This window comes from Phoca vitulina, unplaced genomic scaffold (genome assembly GCF_004348235.1).
Source record: "Phoca vitulina isolate PV1807 unplaced genomic scaffold, GSC_HSeal_1.0 scaffold36, whole genome shotgun sequence".
Classification (NCBI taxonomy): Eukaryota; Metazoa; Chordata; class Mammalia; order Carnivora; family Phocidae; genus Phoca; species Phoca vitulina.
The window spans coordinates 16,549,051-16,572,580 of record NW_022589739.1 but is presented as its reverse complement, the minus strand read 5'-3'; the positions used below and the strand labels follow the sequence as shown (position 1 = coordinate 16,572,580).

Here is a 23,530-nt window from a genome sequence, read left to right as displayed (position 1 = left end):
ATCATTTTGGTGTTTGGGGAACCCTCACCAAACCACAGAGTAATTTGAACAAGAAAAGTTTACTATAAAGAATCATGAAAGAATTGGAGTAATGAGGGATTGGCTAGTAAGAAGTAAGAGAACTCTTCAGAATATAGGAACAGCAAATGTAAGGAATGGCCACTATTCCTAGGTTGGAGATAGAATACTAAAAGAAGAGGTCCCAGCCAGGACTGAGATCTACACCTTGTGGGAGAGGGCAGGACCGCAGCTCACAGAACAGCAGAAAATTTGCTGTAGTGCCACAACTGCAGAGCTTACTGAAAATCATACCCTTAAGAACTTGTTCTTCATATGCCCTCTAGGGAGCCAGAGAAAGCGGATCTCATGGAGGGGGGAGCTACTGGCCAGTAGCTGCTGATTGCCATGCTCTGCAGGAGCTATCACTGTAAAAGCTGACCAAGCTTTAAGATCTGGGCACTAGAGGAAGCTTCATGCACTGTCAGAGAGACACTAGATAAGCCACTTGTACTGCAACAGCCAGGCACTGGAGGAGCCACCAGGCCAGCACCCCAGAACCAAGAAAGAAAACCCCTCCCTCTTGCAATGTCTCTCCAGTGCCCTCTATTGGCAAAGTTTAACATTCAGCCAGCTAGCAAAGGAAACCTATTTAAAGGGTCCAGGTCCATTTTCACAGAGCATGCAATGAATCAACCTGGAGCTGATAACTAGCTGAGAAGTTGATAACGAGCGCAACTATAAAACTATGTTTTCATTAATCATGGCTGGGTATAACTATGGTTGCTGAAGGTTCCCCCAATACCAAAATGATAAGAATGGATTTTTTAAGATGGCAAAATGGTCTTTTCTCTTTTTTCTATATTTTCTACAATGTAGTTATATTGTTCTTATAGTTTAGAATTAAAATATTAATAATATAAATGAATGATAGAAAATGAAGGCTAAATTACTTCTAATTAGAGTTTACCTGGGTTTGGGATGCTTTTTTTACCAGAAGTAAAAACTAGAGATTCATTCATATACCACACAATAAGTACACTAAAACATTCAAGCAAAAAAATATTTTTTTATAGAGGGAATCCTCCTTGAATATAGACTTAAGGAATTTTTTTAAATCTGAGAACTACAATATTTTCATACCCCCGAACACAATTTCTTTGTATTCTCCCACCAAATAAAAATTACAGACGTTAACAACATTCCCATAATTTAGAGATTTCTTAATAAGTAAAAGCAAATTTTGGTAAATGAAAAGAAAACTCTAATATCAAAAGTAAAGGAAAGAAAGTCAGGGGGAAAAGGCAATATGCAAAGGTAAATTTGAAACAACTCTCAATGGATAACAGTAGGAAGATGTCTGCATGACAGGAGGTGGAGCCAGTGCGCTCAGCAGTCTTACCGGTTCTGAATTTTGCTGGATACAAGAAAGCCCTGGGGCAACTGGGTAGACATTGAGAGCTCAATTATATTTTCAAGAGTATAACCACCACCCAGAATGGAAGATAAAAAAAACGGAAGCATTAAAACCTGGTGAAGCTGAAAAAATGATAGGTATTACTTCATTGCCACTGTGAGGAGCCCTCCTGCACAGTCAGCAAATGATCTCCGTGAGAGCAGGAAACTGGTTGGAGCTTGAAAGCAACCCGACACTTTCCCCAAAGCAAGTTCATTTTGTCAAATATTTTACTGCTTATACAAATGTTCAAATGATGTTAAAGACTCCCAGAACTTCAGAGACTTTGGAGCTGAAAGAAGACAGGCAGATCATCTAATTTAATCTCCTCAATTTATATCAGGCAACATTTTATTCATACCACTTTCTAGTTGTGTTAACTTGGGAAACTTATTTATGCCTAAGTCTTAGTTTCCTGGGACTCCTGGCTGGCTCAGTTGGTTAAGCGGCTGCCTTCCGCTCAGGTCATGATCCCGGGGTCCTGGGATCGAGCCCGCATGCAGCTCCTTGCTCAGCGGGGAGCCTGCTTCTCCCTCTGCCTGCAGCTCCTCCTGCTTGTGCTCTCTAACAAGCAAATAAATAAGATCTTAAAAAAAAAAAAAAAAAAAGACTTAGTTTCCTGACCTGTAAAATGGGGGGGGGGGACCCAAAATATTGAAATTCTTTAAAGAAGTATGATGAAAACAATAAATATGACCCAAAAAGATCATTTCTGATATGACAAAGATCCACTGAACATTATACAGGAATTTCCACAATCTTGCTATGTTAAGAATTAGGTGCTGGAATTTAAGAAACAGAACAGATGAACATAGGGAAAGGAAGGGAGGGAAAAATAAAATAAAATAAAATCAGAGAGGAAGACAAACCGTAGCAGACTCTTAACTACGGGAAACAAACTGAGGGTTGCTGGAGAGGAGGTGGGTAGGGGGATGGGGTATTGGGTGATGGGCATTAAGGAGGGGACTTGATGTAATGAGCATTGGGTGTTATATGCAACTGATGAATCACTAAACTCTACCTATGAAACTAATAATACACTATATGTTAATTAATGGATATAAAATAAAAATAAAATAAAATAAAAATTAAGTGCTGCCTGGGAATTAATTGTCTTGGTACTTAGATCAGCTCAGAACAGTTGTCAGAAGGGAGAAAGTTTGCCTTCCAATTAAAACAATAATAAAGAAAAACAAAGAAAATTGTAGTATAAGCTATTCCACCCAGAGTTTTAAAAAATCACACAAATGCATATTACAGTATTAGGTACTCCTTAGTAGCTTTTAAGACAGATATCAGAATAAAAACAGGAAACCAATACAGGTATGTCTTACTTTAAAGAATTTTAAGTACAAATTCAGTTCAATTTGACAAACATTTATTAACTATTTCCTATGGGTAAGTCACTGAGATGGGAGATGAGAAGAAAGGTTTAGCAAGTGAATAACCCTGGTTCCTGTTCTAAGAAAATATATATACAATTTAGTAGGAAAGAGAGACAGGTAACCAACTAGCAAGGGAGAATGGCAGGACCAACGAGCACCCAACAACATACTCAGGGGAAGGGAGGGAACCCAAGAAGAGATTCAGTAAGGAGCTAGCACTGGAGCTATGCCTTGAAAGAAGGAAAGATAAGAAGTATTTATATCACTACTAATACAAGAGTCATTCTATTTTCTTTAGAGTACATATAATAGCTTCAAAAAATTATTTAATTTATGAAAACTGGTTTTACATTATTTTTTTGAAACATACATTTTATTTTCACTTTACTGCATGTATGTTATAATAAAAATAAAACCATTTATTATAAAATAATAAAAATGAAAATGTTCATATTAAGTTCAAGAGGAAGTACATTTTAGGTTTGGGAAGAAAGGCCAAGTACACAGTGGTCTCTTAAAGAGATAACAGAAGACCTTGGGAGCTCCACATTAGTTACGGCTCAGGTAAACTATAGTCCATTAAGATGGAGGTCACAGGGAAAGGGACAGACTCATAGCAAAAAAAGAATATTATCTTTATATAATGCTGCTTTGAAGAAGGCTCAAAGATGAGAGCTAAACAGTGAGAATAAACAATTAACAGAAAAGAATGATACAGAAGACATGAATTAGAAGAACAAGGGAAATAAGATGGTCCTGATCTCCCTGGAGAAATACTTAGTGAAATGAAGATTCCAGATTTATCCACAGGTCAAAAAAGGGGAAGTTTCCAAACCATATTCAGGATGAAGAGGCATTTTGAAATAACAAAATCAGAAAATGATTATTTTGATAATCCCTACTTCCTCTCCATTTTCATTGAAACTTTCTTTTCAGGGCCCAACTCAGTAAGTTTTGCTTAGTCACCCTACTGAAAATGATCACTCCCTCTTCTTATAGCACTGACTGTTCTAACCCCTCATCTGGCACTTAGTACAGATTGCCCCGCACAGATAGCTCTCTTTTCACTAAATCAAAATGTAAGTACTTACATCTATCATCTTATGTTAAATTTCTTAAGAGCAGCAGCTTTACATTTATTCACTCATTCAAAAACAAGTCTTTACTGAATGTCTACTATGAAAAGCACTATAATGGAATACAAAGGAAAACCAGACAGACTCTGCCCTCATGCAAATTAAACTAGTGCCAAAATTACACAATAGTAAAGATATTCAAAAACTAATAGACATTATTTTAGAAGCAATTCAATTATGATGTAATGGAGTAATTCTTTACTCACAAATTAATCTCATGTATCAGATTTATCCTTTACTCAAAACTAGTCTCACTATAATTTTTCACTCACTCTTCATTTACTTAGAGCTGAAATGCATCAGTTAAAAATCATGACTATACCAGAAGGGAACATCAACAAAACTAAAAGGCAGCCTATGGAATGAGAGAAGATATTTGCAAATGACATATCTGATAAAGGGTTAGTATCCAAAATCTATAAAGAACTTATCAAACTCAACACCCAAAGAACAAATAATCCAGTTAAGAAATGAGCCAAAGACTTGAATAGAACTTTTCCAAAGAAGACATATAGATGGCTAACAGGCACATGAAAAGATGCTCAACATCACTCATCATCAGGAAAATACAAGTCAAAAACCACGATGAGATACCACCTCACACCTGTCAGAATGGCTAAAATTAACAACACAGGAAACAGATGTTGGTGGGGATACAGAGAAAGGGGAATCCTCTTACACTGTTGGTGGGAATGCAAACTAGTGTAGCCGCTCTGGAAAACAACACGGAGTTTCCGCAAAAAGTTAAAAATAGAACTACCCTATGATCCAGCAATTGCACTACTAGGTATTTACCCAAAGCATACAAAAATACTAACTTGAAAGGATACGTGCACCCTGATGTTTATAGCATTATCAACAATAGCTAAATTATGAAAAGAGCCCAGGTGTTGTCCACAAAAGCCAAATTATGGAAAGAGCCCAAGTGTCCACAGATAGATGAATGGATAAAGAAGGTGTGGTGTGGGTATGTGTGTATATATATATAGACTAAGCCACCCAGGTGCCCCGAGCACCAGGTGTTTGTAAGTATTGAATCACTAAATTCTACAACTGAAACTAATATTACATTGTATGTTAACTAACTGGAATTTAAATATAAACTCGGCGGGGGGGGGGGGGGGGGCGGCGCGCCTGGGTGGCTCAGTCGGTTGGTGTCAGCCTTTGGCTCAGGTCATGATCTCAGGGTCCACGTCAGGGTCTCTGCTCAGTGGGGAGTCGGCTTCTCCCTCTCACTCTCCCTCTGTGCTTTCCTTCTCTCTCTCTCAAATAAATGAATAAAATCTTTAAAAATAAAAATTAAAAAATAAAAACTTGGAAGAAAGGGGTGCCTGAGTGGCTTAGTAGGTTAAGTGTCCAACTCTTAATTTTGGCTCAGGTCAGGATTTCAGGGTCATGAGATTGAGTCCTGCATCAGGCTCTGCAGTCAGCGGGCAGTCTGCTTCTCTCTCCCTCAGCCCCTCCCCCTCCATGCTCTCTTTCTCTTTCTTTTTCTCTCTCTCAAAATAAATAAATCTTTAAAAGAAAAAAAACAACAACAACATAGGGGCAACTGGGTGGCTCAGTCGGTTAAGCATCTGCCTTCGGCTCAGGTCATGATCCCAGGGCCCTAGGATCAAACCCCAAGCCAGGCTCCCTCTGTCCCTCCCCGTTCATGCACACGCCCTTGCCCTCGCCCTCTCTCCCTCTCTCTCTCACTCTCTAATAAATAAATAAAATCTTTAAAAATCAATCAATAAAAACTTGGAAGAAAAAAACCAATTAGCTAAATAACACAGGTTTCACAATAAATTATTTGACATAGTGTCTATTGAGTTGTAATCTACAGAAGACTTCTAAGTGCAGAAACAATAACCATGAAACAATACAAAAGTTGCTAGACAGGGTATATTGGTATTTCTCCTAAGAACAGGTTCCTGGCCCAATCTGTCATAAAGAATGTTTATTTCCTGAATTTGTACCTCAAAATATATCACCATGGGTAGGGGAGGGTATCTTTAAAGCGGCTGGAGAAGCTTTAAATAACTGGGGTATTAAACTGGCTGTGTAACATCCCAGTTATTTACTGATACTACAATGATCCATTCCTCCTGTAGGAACAGTTGACAAAAACAGAGAGAACTGAAATTCATTAAATATCTATTTTGTGCCAGACACTACACAATGACCTTTAATTACAGAAACTGTATAATCCAGAAAAAAGAATAATGTAACAAATACACCCCCACCTACAACTGATCATTACTTACATTTTGCCAGTCTGCATTAAGCTTTTTATTTTAATAAAGTAAATGAACTATTACTGATATAATCAAAGTCAACCATCTCTCCAGTCCAATCCCCCTTCACACATTTCCAGAGGTAATGGCTAGTGTTAATTTGGATGCATAATTGTAATTCATATGTATGTCCATAAACATATAGTTTTGCTTTGTGCTTTTTATTTTTATCTAAATAGGATAACTCTAGGGCGCCTGGGTGGCTCAGTTGGTTAAGCGACTGCCTCCGGCTCAGGTCATGATCTCGCAGTCCTGGGATCGAGTCCCGCATCGGGCTCCCGGCTCAGCGGGGAGCCTGCTTCTCCCTCTGACCCTATCCCCTCTCATGCTGTTTCTCTCTGTCAAATAAATAAATAAACAAAATCTTTAATAAATAAATAAATAAATAAATAGGATAACTCTATCACTCCGCAAAGTTTTTATCAATAAAAATTACAGTTGAGAGATCCAGTAGATAATTACAATAGTTCATTCCTTTCAACTGCTGTACAGTATGCTATCATAGGAATATACCAAATTTTATTTATCTATTCCCATATCACTGGACGTTCTAGGTTGTTTCTATGTTTTTTTTTAATTATTAAACAATACTTCAGCGAACATCTTTATGTACATTTATACAAGTATCTTGCTTACTGCTTTATATGCATATAAAACAGACTTCCGGGACGCCTGGGTGGCTCAGTTGGTTAAGCATCTGCCTTCAGCTCAGGTCATGATCCCAGGGTCCTGGGATCGAGTCCCACACATCAGGCTCTTTGCTCAGTGGGGAGCCTGTTTCTCCCTCTGCCTGCCTCTCCCCCTGCTTGTGCTCTCTCTGTGTCTCTCTCTCTGACAAATAAATAAAATCTTAAAAACAAAAAACAAAAAACAAAAAAAACAGACTTCCTAGTTGGGGAAGAAGAAAAGGAAAAGAGGAAAGAGATGGAAAGGAGTCCTGAGCTATCACAAGAGGCAGAAGGGCAATGAGCAAGGGGTGGGAATGTTCACTAGAATTCCCTTACATTCATCCTCACTATCACTGCCATATTTCAGGCCCTCTTATCTTAACTTGTATGAGGTTTAAAAAAAAAAAAAAGGTAAAGTAAGTGAAAAGTAAAAGAACATATGTTCCATGAATTACTTCACATGACGGGGGTGAACAAAAATTTTTTTCACTTTTGATAGAGAAATGTAGGCTTGATGTATTTTTTTTTTAATTTAAAGTAAGCTCATATAGAATAAAAATAGTTTATCTTCTAAATCACTTTTTAAAGAATGGAAGTATTCATTACCTTCATTGAGAAAATCAGGCCACAAAATATTACACAAGGCACAGTCATATATTTTTATTTTTAAAATATGTGTGTGTGCAGAGAAAAAAAGAGAGAGAGAGAAGACAGTATGGAGGATGTACAGCAAACAATTAACTGCTCCTAAGAAACGGTCCATGAGGTCACAGGGGTGGATGACACAGGAGTTGGGTAGCACGGAATCTAAGCCACCGCCTATGCAGATCAATAGTGCCTCATGGGCTTGCTTGGGCCAGGTCTGATTTTTACATTTCATTTTGTAATGTAATGCTGAGCAGAGTGATTACTGGTGCTTTTCATTTTCTTTTTCTGCTTCTTTGTATTTTCTACATTTCCTTTCACAACATTTTGAAGAGCTGAATTGTTTAAGTACTTCCCCAAGTCTAAACTATATACTTCATGAAGATTTCACCAGTTTCTCCCAGGCTTAGCACTGTGCCTGGCATACTGAAAGTAACCAATCAGTATTTGCTGACTGATTCAAAATTTTCCACAATAAGAAAGTAATTACTCTCTAATAAGAAAAACAAGAAAAGTGGTTTCCACAAAGGAAATCCATATGAACATAATTTTATGAACATATGAACATAATTTTAACATCAATTAAAAAAATACCACATACCATAATGGAAGTTCATAGAAAATGGTATCAATTCATTAACCCTTGGCTTGGTATAATTGATAAAAATTTCACAGAAGAGATGGTATTTCAGTGTGCCTTAAAGGGTAAATAGGAGTTAAACAAGTGCAGAGAACAATATTCGAGGCAGAGATAGCACACGAATGTACAAAGCAAGAAAGAACATGGTGTGCCTAGGAAACCATGGCAAGTAACTTTTATTAAGTCTAGGAGGCAAGTTGTATTGGGAGGTACATACAGCTACTCTGATAAAGTGGAACAAATATAAACATGGACAACATGTCTATGCTCTCCCTACCAAAGTGCACAAAGTCTGAACTCTATTCGAGAGAGAGCAAATGGGGAGCAAATGATGCAGAGGAATGATAAAGAGACAAATAACTTTAAGATAAACTTGAGAGACTGGATATGGTAGAAAGGGGACAAATAGGATATGATTGCAATAATCCAAATAAGTGATGATAAGGAACTGAACTAAGATGGCTGTGAGATGGGAGAGAGGGAAGAGAAGCCATGAATGACTAAGAGAGTTTTCTATGATGAAAAAATATATTCCCAATTGGTTACACAAAAGGCAACCAAAAGCATGCAAATACATAACTTTGCTGAAAAACTAATAAAATGTCAAAAGTGTTAAGAAAGTTACTCACTTTCTTTCCATAGAAGGAGGAAATAACTCTAAATATGCAGGACCATCATCATAAATATTCCCGAAACAGATTTTTCATTATAATGAAATAAGGTGCTTAGCATGGTGGTTGACACATAGTGCCAATAAATATGACCTGTTATGTTAATATTGTTTTTAACGTTGACAAAAAATTTTTCCCTAGAAATCTGTATATGCTTTAACAAGTAGTGGTTCCTCCTTGAAACACTTTTATTAAAATTTTAAATTTTTAATTGAAATATAGTCAACATATAATGTTAGTTTCAAGTGTACAACACAGTGATTCAACAATTTTATACATTACTGAATGCTTCCCATGCTAAGTGTATTACAGTATTATTAACTGTATTCCCTATGCTGTATGCCTCCTTAAAATCTTTTCATGAGTTCTCAGAATTTAAATCTTCCCTGTTGCCTATGGCATAAATAATTTCATCAGATCTAATTGCTGAAAAAGTCATTAAATAAAAGAGGAAGCACATAAACTACTCAGCAGTGGTAGGGAGGTCACCAATGAGGATTTTAAACATGTCTGTGCAAAGTAGGGCCCATTATCTGAAACAAATTCTATCTTCTTACTTCCTGCCAAAATACTGAATACTTTCTTGGCTGTCGGCTCCGAACCCCAACAACACACTCCAAAACACATGACTAAGACTGACACTTGTCAAGTTTTGGTATACTATCAAAGAAGAACACCCACAATTATCTAGAAAGGCTATTATTAAAACAGTCCTCCCTGGGGCGCCTGGGTGGCTCAGTCGTTAAGCGTCTGCCTTTGGCTCAGGTCATGGTCCCAGGCTCCTGGGATCGAGCCCCGCTCCGCGGGAAGCTTGCTTCTCCCTCTCCCACTCCCCTGCTTGTGTTCCCTCTCTCACTGTGTCTCTGTCAAATAAATAAAATCTTAAAAAAAAAAACAGTCCTCCCTTTCCCAACTACATATGTTGGTGTAAATCCTAAATTTCTTTATACACTTCAATTGAAATAACATATTACAACACAGATAAAATGCAGAAGTAGATATGAGAATCCAGCTGATTTCCATTAAGCCAGACATTAAAGACACCTCCAAAAACTGTAAAGCAATGCCACTCTTATCACTAAATTTTGTTTTGTTTTTTTCATAAAAATGTTATTTATATTAATGATGTAGTTTTTTTTTTAAAGATTTTATTTTATTTATTTGAGAGAGAGCACAAGCAGGAGTGGGGGGGCGGCAGGCAGAGGGAGAAGCAGGCTCCCCCCTGAGCAGGGAGCCCAACGTGGAACTCGATCCCAGGATCCCGGGATCATGACCTGAGCTGAAGGCAGACGCTTTACGGACTGAGCCACCCAGGCGCCCTAATGATGTAGTTTTTGAATGTTGGTGAGGTCTGGTGCCAAATGCCAAGAAGTTATTCTTTTTTTTTTTTTAAGATTTTTATTTATGAGAGACAGAGACAGAGCGAGCACGAGCAGGGGGAGAGACATAAGCTCTTCTAACTGAACTAGCCAGGTGCCCCAAGAGCTTTAATAATCTGTCCCTAAATCACTTTGCCATTACCACCATGTGTTCTTTGCACAGCCATATTAGATTATCTGTTCCCCAGAAAAGCTTTGCACTTTTATCATATATGGATTTGAACATATTGTTCCCTACTTTAGGTACATAAATATAATAATTTAATACATCAAATATTACTGAATGCCTACTTGGCTAGGCACTTGTTCTAGACATTGGCAAAATTTTACCCATCATTTAAAACCATCTAAATTGTTACTTCCTCAGTAAAGCCTTAAATAAGCAAGCAGGAAATCACCTAGAGACTGTGACAGAGTTAGGTGCTTACTCCCCTGCTAATACCACTTTGTTGATTTTCTGTTTTTTTCTTCACTAGTCTTTCTGGTTGTCAAGGATGATGTCTTGATGCCAATTCCAAAGGCATACCATATACCTTGTAAATAGTAGGTGCTCTGAATATAATTGTGTACGATAGGGTCAATTTACAGCTGAACTGGGAAAACTCTATCTTCATCTCTAAGGACATCTGGGTATCTGGCTCTTGGACAAGATAAGGTCAATTAGGGACACCTTGGTGGCTCAGATGGTTAAGCATCTGCCTTCGGCTCAGGTCATGATCCCAGGGTCCTGGGATCGAGCCCCACATTGGGCTCTGTGCTCAGCGGGGAGCCTGCTTCTCCCTCTCCCTCTGCCTGCCTGTCTGCCTACTGTGATCTCTCTCTCTCTGTCAAATAAATAAATAAAACCTTTGAAAAAAAAAAAGATAAGGTCAATTAGATTTATGATGTGCTGTTTAAAGTCCAAAACTCCCAGGTGACCTGTAAACCAGTTTGTTTACTGACAGGTTTTCACCTGATAGAACTGGTTAGCCAGCCTGGCTTGACTACATGACCAGAGCAACACAAAAATACCCCACTATGAACTGCCTTGAGCTCTCCACAACCCAAAATTTATTACACAGATCTTGGTGGTTCAATCCAGGGATGAAATGGACCTGTATACAAATTAGGATTCCAGACAGTTTCCCCTTGATGTCCCCCACATTCTTAATGCTTGTCCACTCTCTCTTTCTCTTGCTACACCATATCCTTTAACTTTAAATAAAAGCCTTAGGTGAATATGCTCTATGGAGACTCATGAGTCCTTTCAAATACCCAAACTTGTGAGATCTTTGCAATAGTATTTTCTGTACACTTTCATGAGTGTAAAAATAAGCCATATGGTTCAGCTCATATCCTTGTCAATCTTAATAAAATACATATCCTTGTCAATCTTAATAAAACAAAAATTTCTGTATTTTATACTCCTATATAGTCTATAAATACTTTCACATACACTAACATTAAATTCCCAAAGTAACCCTGTTAAGAAGTAGACTAGAGAAACCCAGACTTAAATGATTAAATGACTTGTCCACTTTTGCTCAACCAGTAAGGGGCAGAACTGGACTCAAGCCCAGGGTATAGATAGGTCTATCAATTAAACTAGGCTGCCTCCCAAGTCTGCAGCAATTACACGCCTGTGCTATTATTTGAGGGCTTAAGGTAATATCTCTACATCTTGATGAGACTTATTGGAATAAGTTACAAAGGCATCTGTATCCATCTATCTAGTAAAGAGGTTAATAATAATACATAATGTTGGTATCAAGAGGTTGAATGTATTCATTCCTTCACTCCACAATTATATGACCACCAATTATGAGGCTAAGACACCGTGTTAGGTAGAGCTTAGTTGTAGCAAAAAATGAGACTTTTAAAACAGAAAAATGAATACTTTTTCAGTTCATGGATGAAAAGGAAGTTTAAATTTCAGTGCATAATCTGATATTCTAAATTCTTAAGAAAGCCATTACCCAACATTTTATATGGTACTTTAGAGTGCATAAGGTCATTACTTTGTTTAACTTAATACTCAAAACCAACCTATAAGTATTTTTAATCAAATCTGACAGCTAAGAAAGTGAAATCAAAATTAAGCAATTTGTCCTAATATATACAAGATCAGACAGCTTGAACAAGGTAAAGTCAGGATTCAAATGCAAGGGTACTAATAACCTGTTTTCTTTCCATTTTTATCAACTATTTCTTATTCTTATGTTGATTTGGATTGAAATGTCCTATTACATTTTTTTAAAAATCCACAAAATGAGGGGCACCTGGGTGGCTCAGTTGGTTGAGCATCTGCCTTCAGCTCAGGTCATGATCCCAGGGTCCTGGGATGGAGCCCGATGTGGGCTTAGCAGAGAGTCTGCTTCTACCTCTCCCTCTGCCCCTCCCCTCACCACGCTCTCTCTCCCACTCTCTCTCAAATAAATAAAGTCTTTTAAAAAAAATCCGCAAAATGAGGGGCCCCTGGGTGGTGCAGTTAGTTAAGCATCCAACCCTTGGCTTTGGCTCAGGTCGTGTTCTCGGGGTCGTGAGATGGAGCCCCATGTTGGGCTCTAAGCTCAATGAGGAGTCTGCTAAGGTTTCTCTCTCCCTCTCCCTCTGCCCCTCACTGCACTCATTCTCTCTCTGAAGTGGATGAATGAATCTTTAAAAAAAAAAATCCACAAAATGAAAAAAATTAAGTAAAACATTTTATTTTATAATTATGAATAATTTAGAATCTAAAGTAAAATAAAGTAATTTAAATGTCTTAGTGATTTTATCTCTTTCTAATTGGTGGTTATAAATATGTTTCTTAAATATTTATTGAATTAAATATCTTTAACCTCCTGGGAATTTCAGTTTTCTGCAAAATGAAATAAAAATAATTCATTTCTTTTAGTCAGCTTCCAAATCAATATGAATAATGAAAACAAATCATTGAGATATGTATTTTCTAAACATGAAAAGCTATCTGAGTTGTGGAATTGTTTTTGAAAATGTATAATTAGTTGTTAATGTTTAGCAGTATCTCATTCTTTAACAGTGTAAGCAACTAAATACTTGCTCCAATAGAACACATTGAGTAAAATATAAGTTTATGAATTTATTTCATTTAAAGTCTTAAACAGTGCTTAATTTAAATCAAATTCCTAAGCAGTAGAGAAAAAATTAAAGATTATAAGACAAGTTTTTAAATTTTTTGAATTCCCAAATCTCTCAAATGAATTGTTCTAGGGGCGCCTGGGTGGCTCAGTCAGTTAAGCGTTGGACTCTTGATTTCAGCTCAGGTCATGATCTCAGGGTTGTGAGATCGAGCCCCTCATCACACTGGGCGTGGGGCCTGCCTAAGATTCTCTCTCTCCCTCTCCCTCACCACACCCCTGTTCTAGTGCTAGTTCTACCCAAATAACTTTGGGTCAATTTCCACTGGAACAAGACTTTTTTTCAGAGTATTCATTGCCCAAGTGTCAGCTTTTTTTTTTTTTTAATTTATTTATTTGACAGAGAGAGACACAGCAAGAGAGGGAACACAAGCAGGGGGAGTGGGAGAAGGAGAAGCAGGCTTCCCACCGAGCAGGGAGCCCGATGCGAGGCTCGATCCCAGGACGCTGGGCTCATGACCTGAGCCAAAGGCAGATGCTTAACAACTGAGCCACCCAGGCGCCCCTGAGTGTCAGCTTTTAAAGGTCTAAAAAAAAAACTGCTTTAAAGAAAACCAGAGAAAATGAGATAGGTCAGCCAAGACAAGTGTCCCATGTAGCAAACAAAGGTTTCTCTGTGATCCAACTAAAACAGCAATGCTCTTACAACCACACATACATATAACTGGAATATTTCCATGGTCTTTTCCATTAACCTTTCATCTAAATACTGACTTTATTTTAAAGTTGATTTTTATTTTAAAAAAGAATGAGAATGAAATAGTGAAAAAAATCACACAAATTAAATAATAAAAGAAAAAGAATAAAGCAGAAGAGTACTAGTATCTATTGAGTTTATATGCCTGGAACTAAATTAGTGACATTATTTACATAATCTTTCTAATATAAAATATCACCTTGTGAGCTGGGTCTTATCATTCTTAGTTTACATATCAGTAAATTGAGCCACAGCAAGATTAAGGAATTTTCCCAGTGTCATATCGCTCCCAAGTGGGAATATCTAGATTCAATCTCATGTCATTTCTCTTTAACAAGCTGTGTTCCTAACACCACAACATGCAAAAAGAAAAAGCAAAAGGAAAGAACGAGAATAAGAGAGACACAATCGTAAGTGTTGGTCTATCCTAATAAATCTTAAGAGCCAAGCAAGCCATGTAATTCTGGCAACTATACTAGACTCATCTGAATGTCTATAGAATTTATTCATTTGTGATCCATATGACTAAAGAAATGATACTTCTTTTTTTTTGTATTCTAATCCTGTTTATTCAACACAATCCCTTCACTCTACACAACAAAGTACAAACACAACAGCGCCTAAAATGCTATAAGTTACAAAACTCAAAAAACAACAAATTTATAGTACTGACTGTACAATAAAAGCCAAGAGAAGCAATGTACATGTTGCCCAGGTAACCTGCAAGACCACCCTGAGCAGCAGCTGCAGCAGGGGGTGGTCCGTGATGACCCTGCTGAGCTGGCTCTCGTTATGCTCACCAATTTCAGAGGAAGGGAGACATGGGGTGTGCGTGCGCGTGCGAGTACACGTAGAAACAGAACCATTTCTCGGAACTAACATGGGCCATTTGACCACAGGTGTGGGAAGAGGACTCGATCAGGGGAGCAGGGCCAGGCGAGCAGGAACGACAGCTGCACCCAGGTGCACCCTTTCCTGAGGGACCCTGCAGACCACGAAGCGAGGGCAGGACCGGGACGCCCAACGGGCCCCCAGTCATTTGTGGAAATGAAACAGGTACCCCACCCCCAGGCTGCGGCCACACTACCACCTGGAGCCCTGCTTTGTCCCTGCTGGCTCTGCCACTGGATGCACTCTCTTAGGAACTGGAAATGTGGGAGCTTTCTAGCCAGAAAACTGGAGGGCATGCTTACAGGCACAACCCCAAACCATGAATACTCCTCTGGAACTCTGCCTTCAGAGGAAACGTCTCAGCTGCTGTCTTCAAAGCCTGCCCTGAGTGAGGAATTTCTTTCCGAACAACTCTCCTTTGGCTAGAGAAGTGACAAAGCTGAAGTGGATGGGATCAAAGTCACAGGGCGCAGAGCTCCAGGGGCCCTGCTTATCGGGAGGAGTTGGAGCTGGAGCGGCTCCTGTGGCGGCTGCGGCCAGGGGAGCGAGACCGCCGGCGCATGAGGGACCTGCGCCTCGGGGAGCGCGTGACCTTCTTCTCATTCGTGGGGGCGACCGACGCCACCTGGGAGGTGGTGGCAGCATCCTCCTTGGAGGGCTGAATCGCCTGGGGGGCGGCCGAGGCCAGGGGGCCAGCACAGCGGTGGCAGTGATCTCCTGGCCGTCGATTTGTCCTCCATCCATGTGCTCCAGTGCCTTCTCGGCTTCGTCTGGGTTCTCAAACTCCACGTATGCATAGCCTTTAGCCAGATGGGGGTGCATCCTTTCTACAGGCATGTCAATCATTTTAATTTTCCCATAGGTAGAGAGCATTTCCATGATGTGGTCCTTGGTCACATTCCTGGTGAGCCTCCCGATGTGGACTTTGGTGGGCTTAGGGGAAGGACTCCGCCTTTTCCTTTCCTTTTCATCTCTTTTGGGTGGTTTGGATTTGGAGCGGGAGCACCTCCTGTTACCATGCCTGTGCCTAGAAGGACTTGGCGAGCCAGAGATGCTGCTGGAGCTGGAACTGCGGGATGTGCTGGAGCTTCCCGAGCAGCTAGACGCTGAAGAAGAGCTTGAGCTGCTGCTGGAGCCCGAGCTGGAGGTAGAGCCGGACCGGGACCCGGTGCTGCTGCTACCACTGGAAGCGCTGCGTCTCTTCCGAGTTTCATCCCTGCCACGATCCTTCTCCCTTGACTCCTTGGTGGCCCCTTTATCTTTAGAACGATCCTTGGACTTCTCATCAGAGCGGTCTTTGCGTTTGGTAGGAGAAGGAGCCATCTTCCCGCCGCCGCAACCTCCTCCCGCTCTCCTCGGCCGCTAAGGCCGGCGCCGCCAGAAATGATACTGTCTTAAGACAATTCTTTCACTGCTGAAACAAATCATTTATCTTTTCTGCTAGTCACCTTTTCACATTTTGAGTTTATACCTCATGTATCACATAACCTATTGGGAAAAAAAATCCATCAAACAACATTGCAAAGTACTATACATGTAGTAGGTATTTAGTAAATATTTGTTGAATACTTTATATATTCACAATGCCCTGAAATCAGTAAGTACTTGAATAGTTGATAATGTGATCAGCCTTCAGTGACACCGGACTTCAAAAGTTCTGGTTTTAGGGGGCGTGGCTGGCACAGTTGGAAGAGCATGCGACTCTTGATCTTGGGATAGTGAGTTCAAGCCCCACGTTGCATGTAGAGATTATTTAAATAAATAAACTTTAAAAAAAAGTTCTGGTTTTATAGTTCAGTCTGAAAAAAGGTTCTGCTTTAATATGTCATGATCAAGACATACTACTGGTTATATGAGTTGATTCATCATTTCTCTAGTATCTCCACTAGTAAGTAATGGCTTCAAAATGACAACCAGGCAAAAAATAAACCTTTTTTATTCTATAGATTACAATGGGCTGAATATGTCAAGCGATTTCTCACTGGTTTAACTAACATTTACTGAGAACTTAATCCTATCTTAGACACCGTGCTAAGTTCTATGGATACTGAGTTAAAGCTAAAAAGTTTTTTAACTTGTGGAATTATCAATATAGTGGAGAATATAGACATATACATAAATAATTAAAATACTATGTGGAACATATACACATCATTCATTCAATAAATATTTGTTGAAAGCCTCATGTAGTAAACACTGTAACAAGCCCTGGGATACAGCAATGAACAAGATCTGAGGGCCCCACCCTTCACTGACTTTACAACCTAACATGGCCTCAAAGACTTCCCAAGTCTACAGAACAATGAAATCATCGTCAAAAATCATAAGAACACATAAGGAAACACGCAGCCATAAAGGAAGAACACAAAAACAAGCAACAGAAACAAAGATGAAAGATACTGAAATTAATGGATACAAGATATTAAATATGTTTGATACATTTAAGGAAATAAAAGAAAGCAACAAAAAATAACCAAAAAATAAAAAAATTATCACAAATTGTCAGATTTGTAAAAGAAAACCTTTGGAAATGAAAAATATAAAAATTAAAAATGCTAAAGAGAAAAAATGAATGTGAAAGAAAAAAAAAATAAAAGGCTAAATTAACCAAGAGATGAGAGAAATAAAGCAGGACATTCCAGATCAGAAAGAATAATGTATGCAAACACAGGAAACTATGAGGCTGCATTCTGTGTTCGAGAAAATAAAAGCTGAATTATACTGCTGAAATATAAAGTGCAAGTGTTTAGAAAGGCAAGAGATTACATCAGAAAAGTCATCAAGGGCCAGTTTGTGGAAGTCTTTATCCATTATACTTCTCAACTCTATATTCCACATGTGCCAATACTGATTATCTGAAGTTCTTATCTTATATATCTGTAAGTATACATTTTTATGTGTATATATAGTTAATAGTATTTCTAGTTTTGAAATGTATAAATCGTTAGCTAAAATAAATAGCTATTGAGCAATATGGCAGACACCCCAAAAATCCTCACATTACAAATACCTAGACATACTGGATAAAGCTTAATAATATATATATATATATATATTTTTTAAAGATTTTATTTTATTTATTCATGAGAGACAGAGAGAGAAAGAGAGAGGCAGAGGGAGAAGCAGGCTCCCAAGGAGCAGGGAGCCTGATGTGGGACTCGATCCCAGAACCCTGGGATCATGACCTGAGCCGAAGGCAGACGCTTAACCATCTGAGCCACCCAGGCGCCCCTAATAATATATTTTTCAATGCACAGTTCAACTCCTCAAAGACTAAAGGTAATTCCCAGAGGGAAAAATTGAGAAGAACCTGAAAATCTATACGGAGGCTGGGTTATGACTGTCCTACAGAGAGAAAGAGGTAGGGCAGTGAATTGCCTGTCTCATTATCATAGCAAGTAGAGTTTCAAATGCTCGCACAGGAATAGGAGATAAGGCACTGGACCATGGAAGGATAGGAAGTGGATCTGAGATCATCTATATGAAATGCTTGAAGGACTACCTACTCAGTAGTTAAATGAAATAGAAAAGTAACCACCCAATAGCACAGAATAACAGTAAGAAAGTTGTTCCACAGTGATCTAGTTTAAGGGAAAAACCAAATAAAACAATAAAAACAATTACCTCGTTTTGGAAGTATAAACACAAGGTTTGTGACAAGCATATTCTAAAGTGGCCACCAGGGGGTGCTGGGGTGGCTCAGTCGGTTGACAAGTGACTTGATTTCAGCTCAGGTCTTGGCTTAGGTCTCGATCTCAGGGTGCCATGGGATCTAGCAGAGCATCCACTCTGCACTCAGCCAGAGTCAGCTTGTCCCTCTCCTTCCCCTTCACCCTCTGCCCCTCACCCTGCTTGTGTACACTCTCTCTCCCTCTAAAATAAATAAATAAAATATTTAAAAAAAAATAAATAGGGGTGCCTGGGTGACACAATCAGTTGGGTGTCCAACTCCTGGTTTCAGCTCAGGTTGTGATTTTTGGGGCATGGGATCCAGCCCCCCGTGGGGCTCTGAGTTCAGTGTGGAATCTGCTTGAGACTCTCTCTCTCTGCACTTCCCCACCACTTCCCTCTCACCCGCTCTCTCTCTCTCCCTCTTAAATAAATAAAGTGGCCACCAGGATCCTCACCCCCTAGTATCCAAGCCCTTGTGTAACTCCCTCCCCCTTTGTATGTAGGCAGAACTGGTGACTTGCTTCAAACCAACAGAATACAGCAAGATGACAAGATATACATATTTATGTGTATGTGATATTATATGAGATTGTAGCACCCATCTTGCTGGAGTCTCTCACTCCCTTGCTGGCGTTGAAAAAGCAAGCTACCACACATTGTTGGGTTGCCTATTTTGGGGGTCTCATGCAGCAAGGAACCCAGGGCAGACTCCAGTAGCTAAGAGTAGCCTCCATCCAAAAGCCAGCAAGAAACTGAAGCCTCAATCCTACAACCACTGGGAACCAAATTCTGCTAGTAAAGTCTTCCCTCGTCAAGCTTCAGATGGGACCACAGCCCCAGCCAACACCTTGATTACAGCCTTGTGAGACTCTAAGCAAACGACCCAGCTAAGCCAGGCCCACACTCCTAACCCATAGAAAATGTGAGATTATAAATGTGTGTTACTTTAAGCCACTATGTATGTGGAAATTTGTCATGCAGCAAAGACTAATACAAGGTGGAACTACATACTGAATAGAGTGCACTCGCTCTCTCTCTCGCTCTATCTCCGGCAAATAACATGTAAGTTAGGAGGAGCATATACAAAGTTAAAGTAGCTTCTTTCAATTACCTAAAAGAAGAGAAGAAATAAGTTTGGATTTTAAGTATGTATTCAAAAAATATTTAAATAAACACCAGAAGAAAAGAACTAGAACAAACCAGTAGCTTCCAAACCAGCAGAGGGGAGAAGGGAATAAAAAACGTTATCACTGCCAAAAGAAGGCAAGAAATATAGATGTAGAATAAAAAGCATTATAAAAAAGGGTGGAGGAATCTAAAACTAATGATGTAATGTATGGGGATTAACATAACAATAAAAAAAATTTTTTAAAAAAAAGAGTGGAGGGGCGCCTGGGTGGCTCAGTCGTTAAGCGTCTGCCTTTGGCTCAGGTCATGGTCCCAGGGTCCTGGGATCGAGCCCCACATCGGGCCCTCTGCTCAGCGGGAGGCCTGCTTCTCCCTCTCCCACTCCCCCTGCTTGTGTTCCCTCTCTCACTGTGTCTCTCTCTGTCAAATAAATAAATAAATAAATAAATAAATCTTTTTTTAAAAAAAGGGTGGAGGGGCGCCTGGGTGGCTCAGTTGGTTAAGCGACTGCCTTCGGCTCAGGTCATGATCCTGGAGTCCCGGGATCGAGTCCCACATCGGGCTCCCTGCTCAGCAGGGAGTCTGCTTCTCCCTCTGACCCTCCCCCATCTCGTATGCTCTCTCTCGCTCTCTCATTCTCGCTCTCTCAAATAAATAAATAAATAAAAAATCTAAAAAAAAAAAAAAAGGGTGGAAATATGGGGTGCCTGGGTGGCTCAGTCGGTTGGGCATCTGCCTTCGGCTCAAGTCATGATCCCAGGGTCCTGGGATCGAGCCCCACATTGGGCTCCCTGCTAAGCGGGGAGCCTGCTTCTCCCTCTCCCTTTGCCTGCTGCTCCCCTTGCTTGTGTTCTCTCTCTCTCTGTCAAATAAATAAATAAAATCTTAAAAGTAAAAAGGGTGGAAATAAAAATGTATCAGTAATCACAGAAAGACAGAAAATGAGACTGAATTTTAAAAATAAGAGAATCAGCTATCTGCTATTTACAAGATAAACACCTTAAACCTAAGGGCACATAATAGCTGACAGTAAAAATCTGGGGAAAAAATTTGCCAGGCAAAAGAAACAAAATAGATTTTAAAGCATAAATTCAATATACAACTTAAATTTCAGGTCATTTTTAGGATTAGTGCCGTTGTTTTTGTCCAATCTCGTGAAGAAGCAAACCATTTATTGATGGTACACATGGCTTTGTACTGGTCTCATAGCTGGTAAAGCAATTTTATGAAGATACCTACACAGCATGCTTACCAAATAAATAATGAAGACTTCTAACAGAGGGCAATAATAAGAAAGATAGGCTATATACAGACAGGATTAAAAGTAATGAACATTACACATCCACCCAAGATAGAGTAACAAGGACCATATTTACTCTCCTACCTGAAACCAATGAAGCAACAAAGGTGCACAAGAAAACTTTTTGGGATGATGAGTATATTCAAATCTTGGTTGTGGTGATGGGTTCACGGGAGTACATCTGTCAAAATTTAGCAAATCATACAATGTAAATATGTATAGTTTTTTTGCACTGCAAAGGAAACCATCAACAAAATGAAAAGGCAACCTAATAATGAAAGAAGATATTTGCAAAAGATACATCTTTTTTTTTTTTTTAAGATTTTATTTATTTGACAGAGACACAGCGAGAAAGGGAACACAAGCGGGGGGTCGGGGGAGGGAGAAGCAGGCTTCCCGCTGAGCGATGCGAGGCTCGATCCTAGGACCCTGGGATCATGACCTGAGCCGAAGGCAGACACTTAACAACTGAGCCACCCAGGCACCCCTGCAAAAGATATATCTGATAAGGGGTTAATATCCAAAATATATTTAAAAACTCATACAACTCAACACCCCAAAACCCCCAAACAATCCAATTAAAAATGGGCAGAAGACCTGAATAGACATTTCTCCAAAGAAGACATACAGATGGCCAAAAGATGCATAAAAAGATGCTCAACATCACTAACCATCAGAGAAATACAAATCAAAACCACAATGAGATTATCACCTCACACCAGAGTGGCTAATATCAGAAAGACAAATAACAAATGTTGGTGAGGATGTAGAGAAAAGGGAACCCTCATTGTACTCTTGGTAGGAATGTAAATTGGTGCAGCCACTACAGAAAACAGTATGTTATTTCCTCCAAAAATTAAAAATAGAAATGCCATAAAATCCAGTAATTCTCCTTCTGGGTAGAGAAAGAAAATGGAAAAACTTATTTTTTTTTTAAGATTTTATTTACTTATTTGCCAGAGATAGAGCGAGAGCGAGAGAAAGAGAGAGAGCAAGCGCACAAGCAGGGGGGAGCGGCAGGCCGAAGGAGAAGTAGGCTCCCTGCTGAGCAAGAAGCCCGATGCAGGATTAGATCCCAGGACGCTGGGATCATGACCTGAGCCAAAGGCAGACGCTTAACCGACTGAGCCACATGGGCGTCCCATGAAAAAACTATTTTAAAAAGATATATGCACCCCTCTGTTTATTGCAGCATTTACAGTAGTCAAGATAATGGAAGCAACCCAAGTATCCATTGAAGGATGAATGGATAAATAGATGTGGTACACACACACACACACACACACACAGACAATGAATAAATAAATAAATAAACTTAGCCATAAACAAGAATGAAATCTTGCCATTCTTGACACCATGGATAGACCTAGAGGGAGGGTATTATGCTAAGTAGAATAAGTCAGACAAAGACAAATACCATATGATTTCACTTATATGGAAAACCTAAAAAACACACAAAACAGATAGAAACAGACTCATAAATACTGAGAACAAACTGGTAGTTGCCAGAGGGGAAGAGGATGGGGGAATGGATGAAATAGTTGAATAAGATTAAGAGGTACAAACTTCCAGTTTTAAAATAAATAAATCATGGGGATGAGAAAAGTACAGCCTAGAGAATTACACTTAAAATCCAACATTTAGGGGTGCCTGGGTGGCTCAGTCAGTTGCGGGTCTGACTCTTGGTTTCGGCTCAGGTTGAGATCAATCTCAGGGTTCTGAGATCAAGCCCTGCGACAGGCTCCACGCTCAGCCTGGAATCTGCCTGAGATTACCTCTCCTTCTCCCTCTGCCCCTCCTGCTTGTTTTCTCTCCCTCTCTCTCTCTCAAATAAATAAATCTTTTTTCAAAAGTCCAACATTTATATATATTTATATATATGTCATGAAATACTTGTCAGATAGATAGATAAAAGAACTAGAACAAACCAGTAGCTTCCAAACCAGTAGAGGGGAGAAGGGAAAAAAAAACCTATCACCGCCAAAAGAAGGCAAGAAATACAGGAGATGTAGAATAAAAAGCACTAAAAAGGATGGAAATAAATAAAAATGTATCAGTAATCACAGTAAATCAGTAATCAGAGAAAGAAAATGTGACTGAATCTTACTGTAATAACTTTGTATGGTGACAAATGGCAACTACACTTTTCATGATAAGCATTTCATAATATATATAAATGTAGAATCACTACATTGTACACATGAAACTAATATAATACTGTATGTCAACTATATACTTCAATTAAAAAAAATCTTTCAAAGACAACAGGTTTTTTTAATGGGCAAAAGACACTTCACAAAAGAAGATACGGGAAAGTTCAAGAAGCAATGAAAATGTGCTCAATATCTTTATTCATCAGGTAAATGCTAATTAAAACCACAATGAGAGGGGCTCCTGGGTGGCTCAGCTGGTTAAGGCCTGCCTTCAGCTTGGGTCATGGTCTCAGGGTCCT

The 23,530-nt window shown here is 39.3% G+C and overlaps 2 protein-coding genes across 5 annotated transcripts in view; both read right to left on the bottom strand.

Moving 5' to 3' along the window:
* Positions 1–23,530, bottom strand: part of ACER3 (alkaline ceramidase 3) — a 148,828-nt gene that overhangs the window by 114,289 nt on the left and 11,009 nt on the right. The window contains exon 2 of one of the 4 annotated variants that reach the window (XM_032426966.1): positions 21,163–21,259. The exons of 2 other annotated variants lie outside the window; for them this stretch is intronic. Coding sequence is in view for 1 of the 2 variants with exons in the window: in XM_032426968.1 (XP_032282859.1) it covers position 9,200 (1 nt within the window). In the remaining variant the exon portion in view is untranslated. Of the gene's footprint in view, positions 1–9,199; positions 9,208–21,162; positions 21,260–23,530 lie in introns of all 4 variants that reach the window. One more of the 4 variants, XM_032426968.1, reaches the window with a different exon arrangement.
* On the bottom strand, positions 15,386–16,677 carry LOC116646340 (RNA-binding protein with serine-rich domain 1-like). The gene is given in 2 exon segments (XM_032426963.1): positions 15,386–15,564; positions 15,567–16,677. Coding segments are annotated over 2 exon segments (831 nt in total). The 5' UTR covers positions 16,302–16,677; the 3' UTR covers positions 15,386–15,468.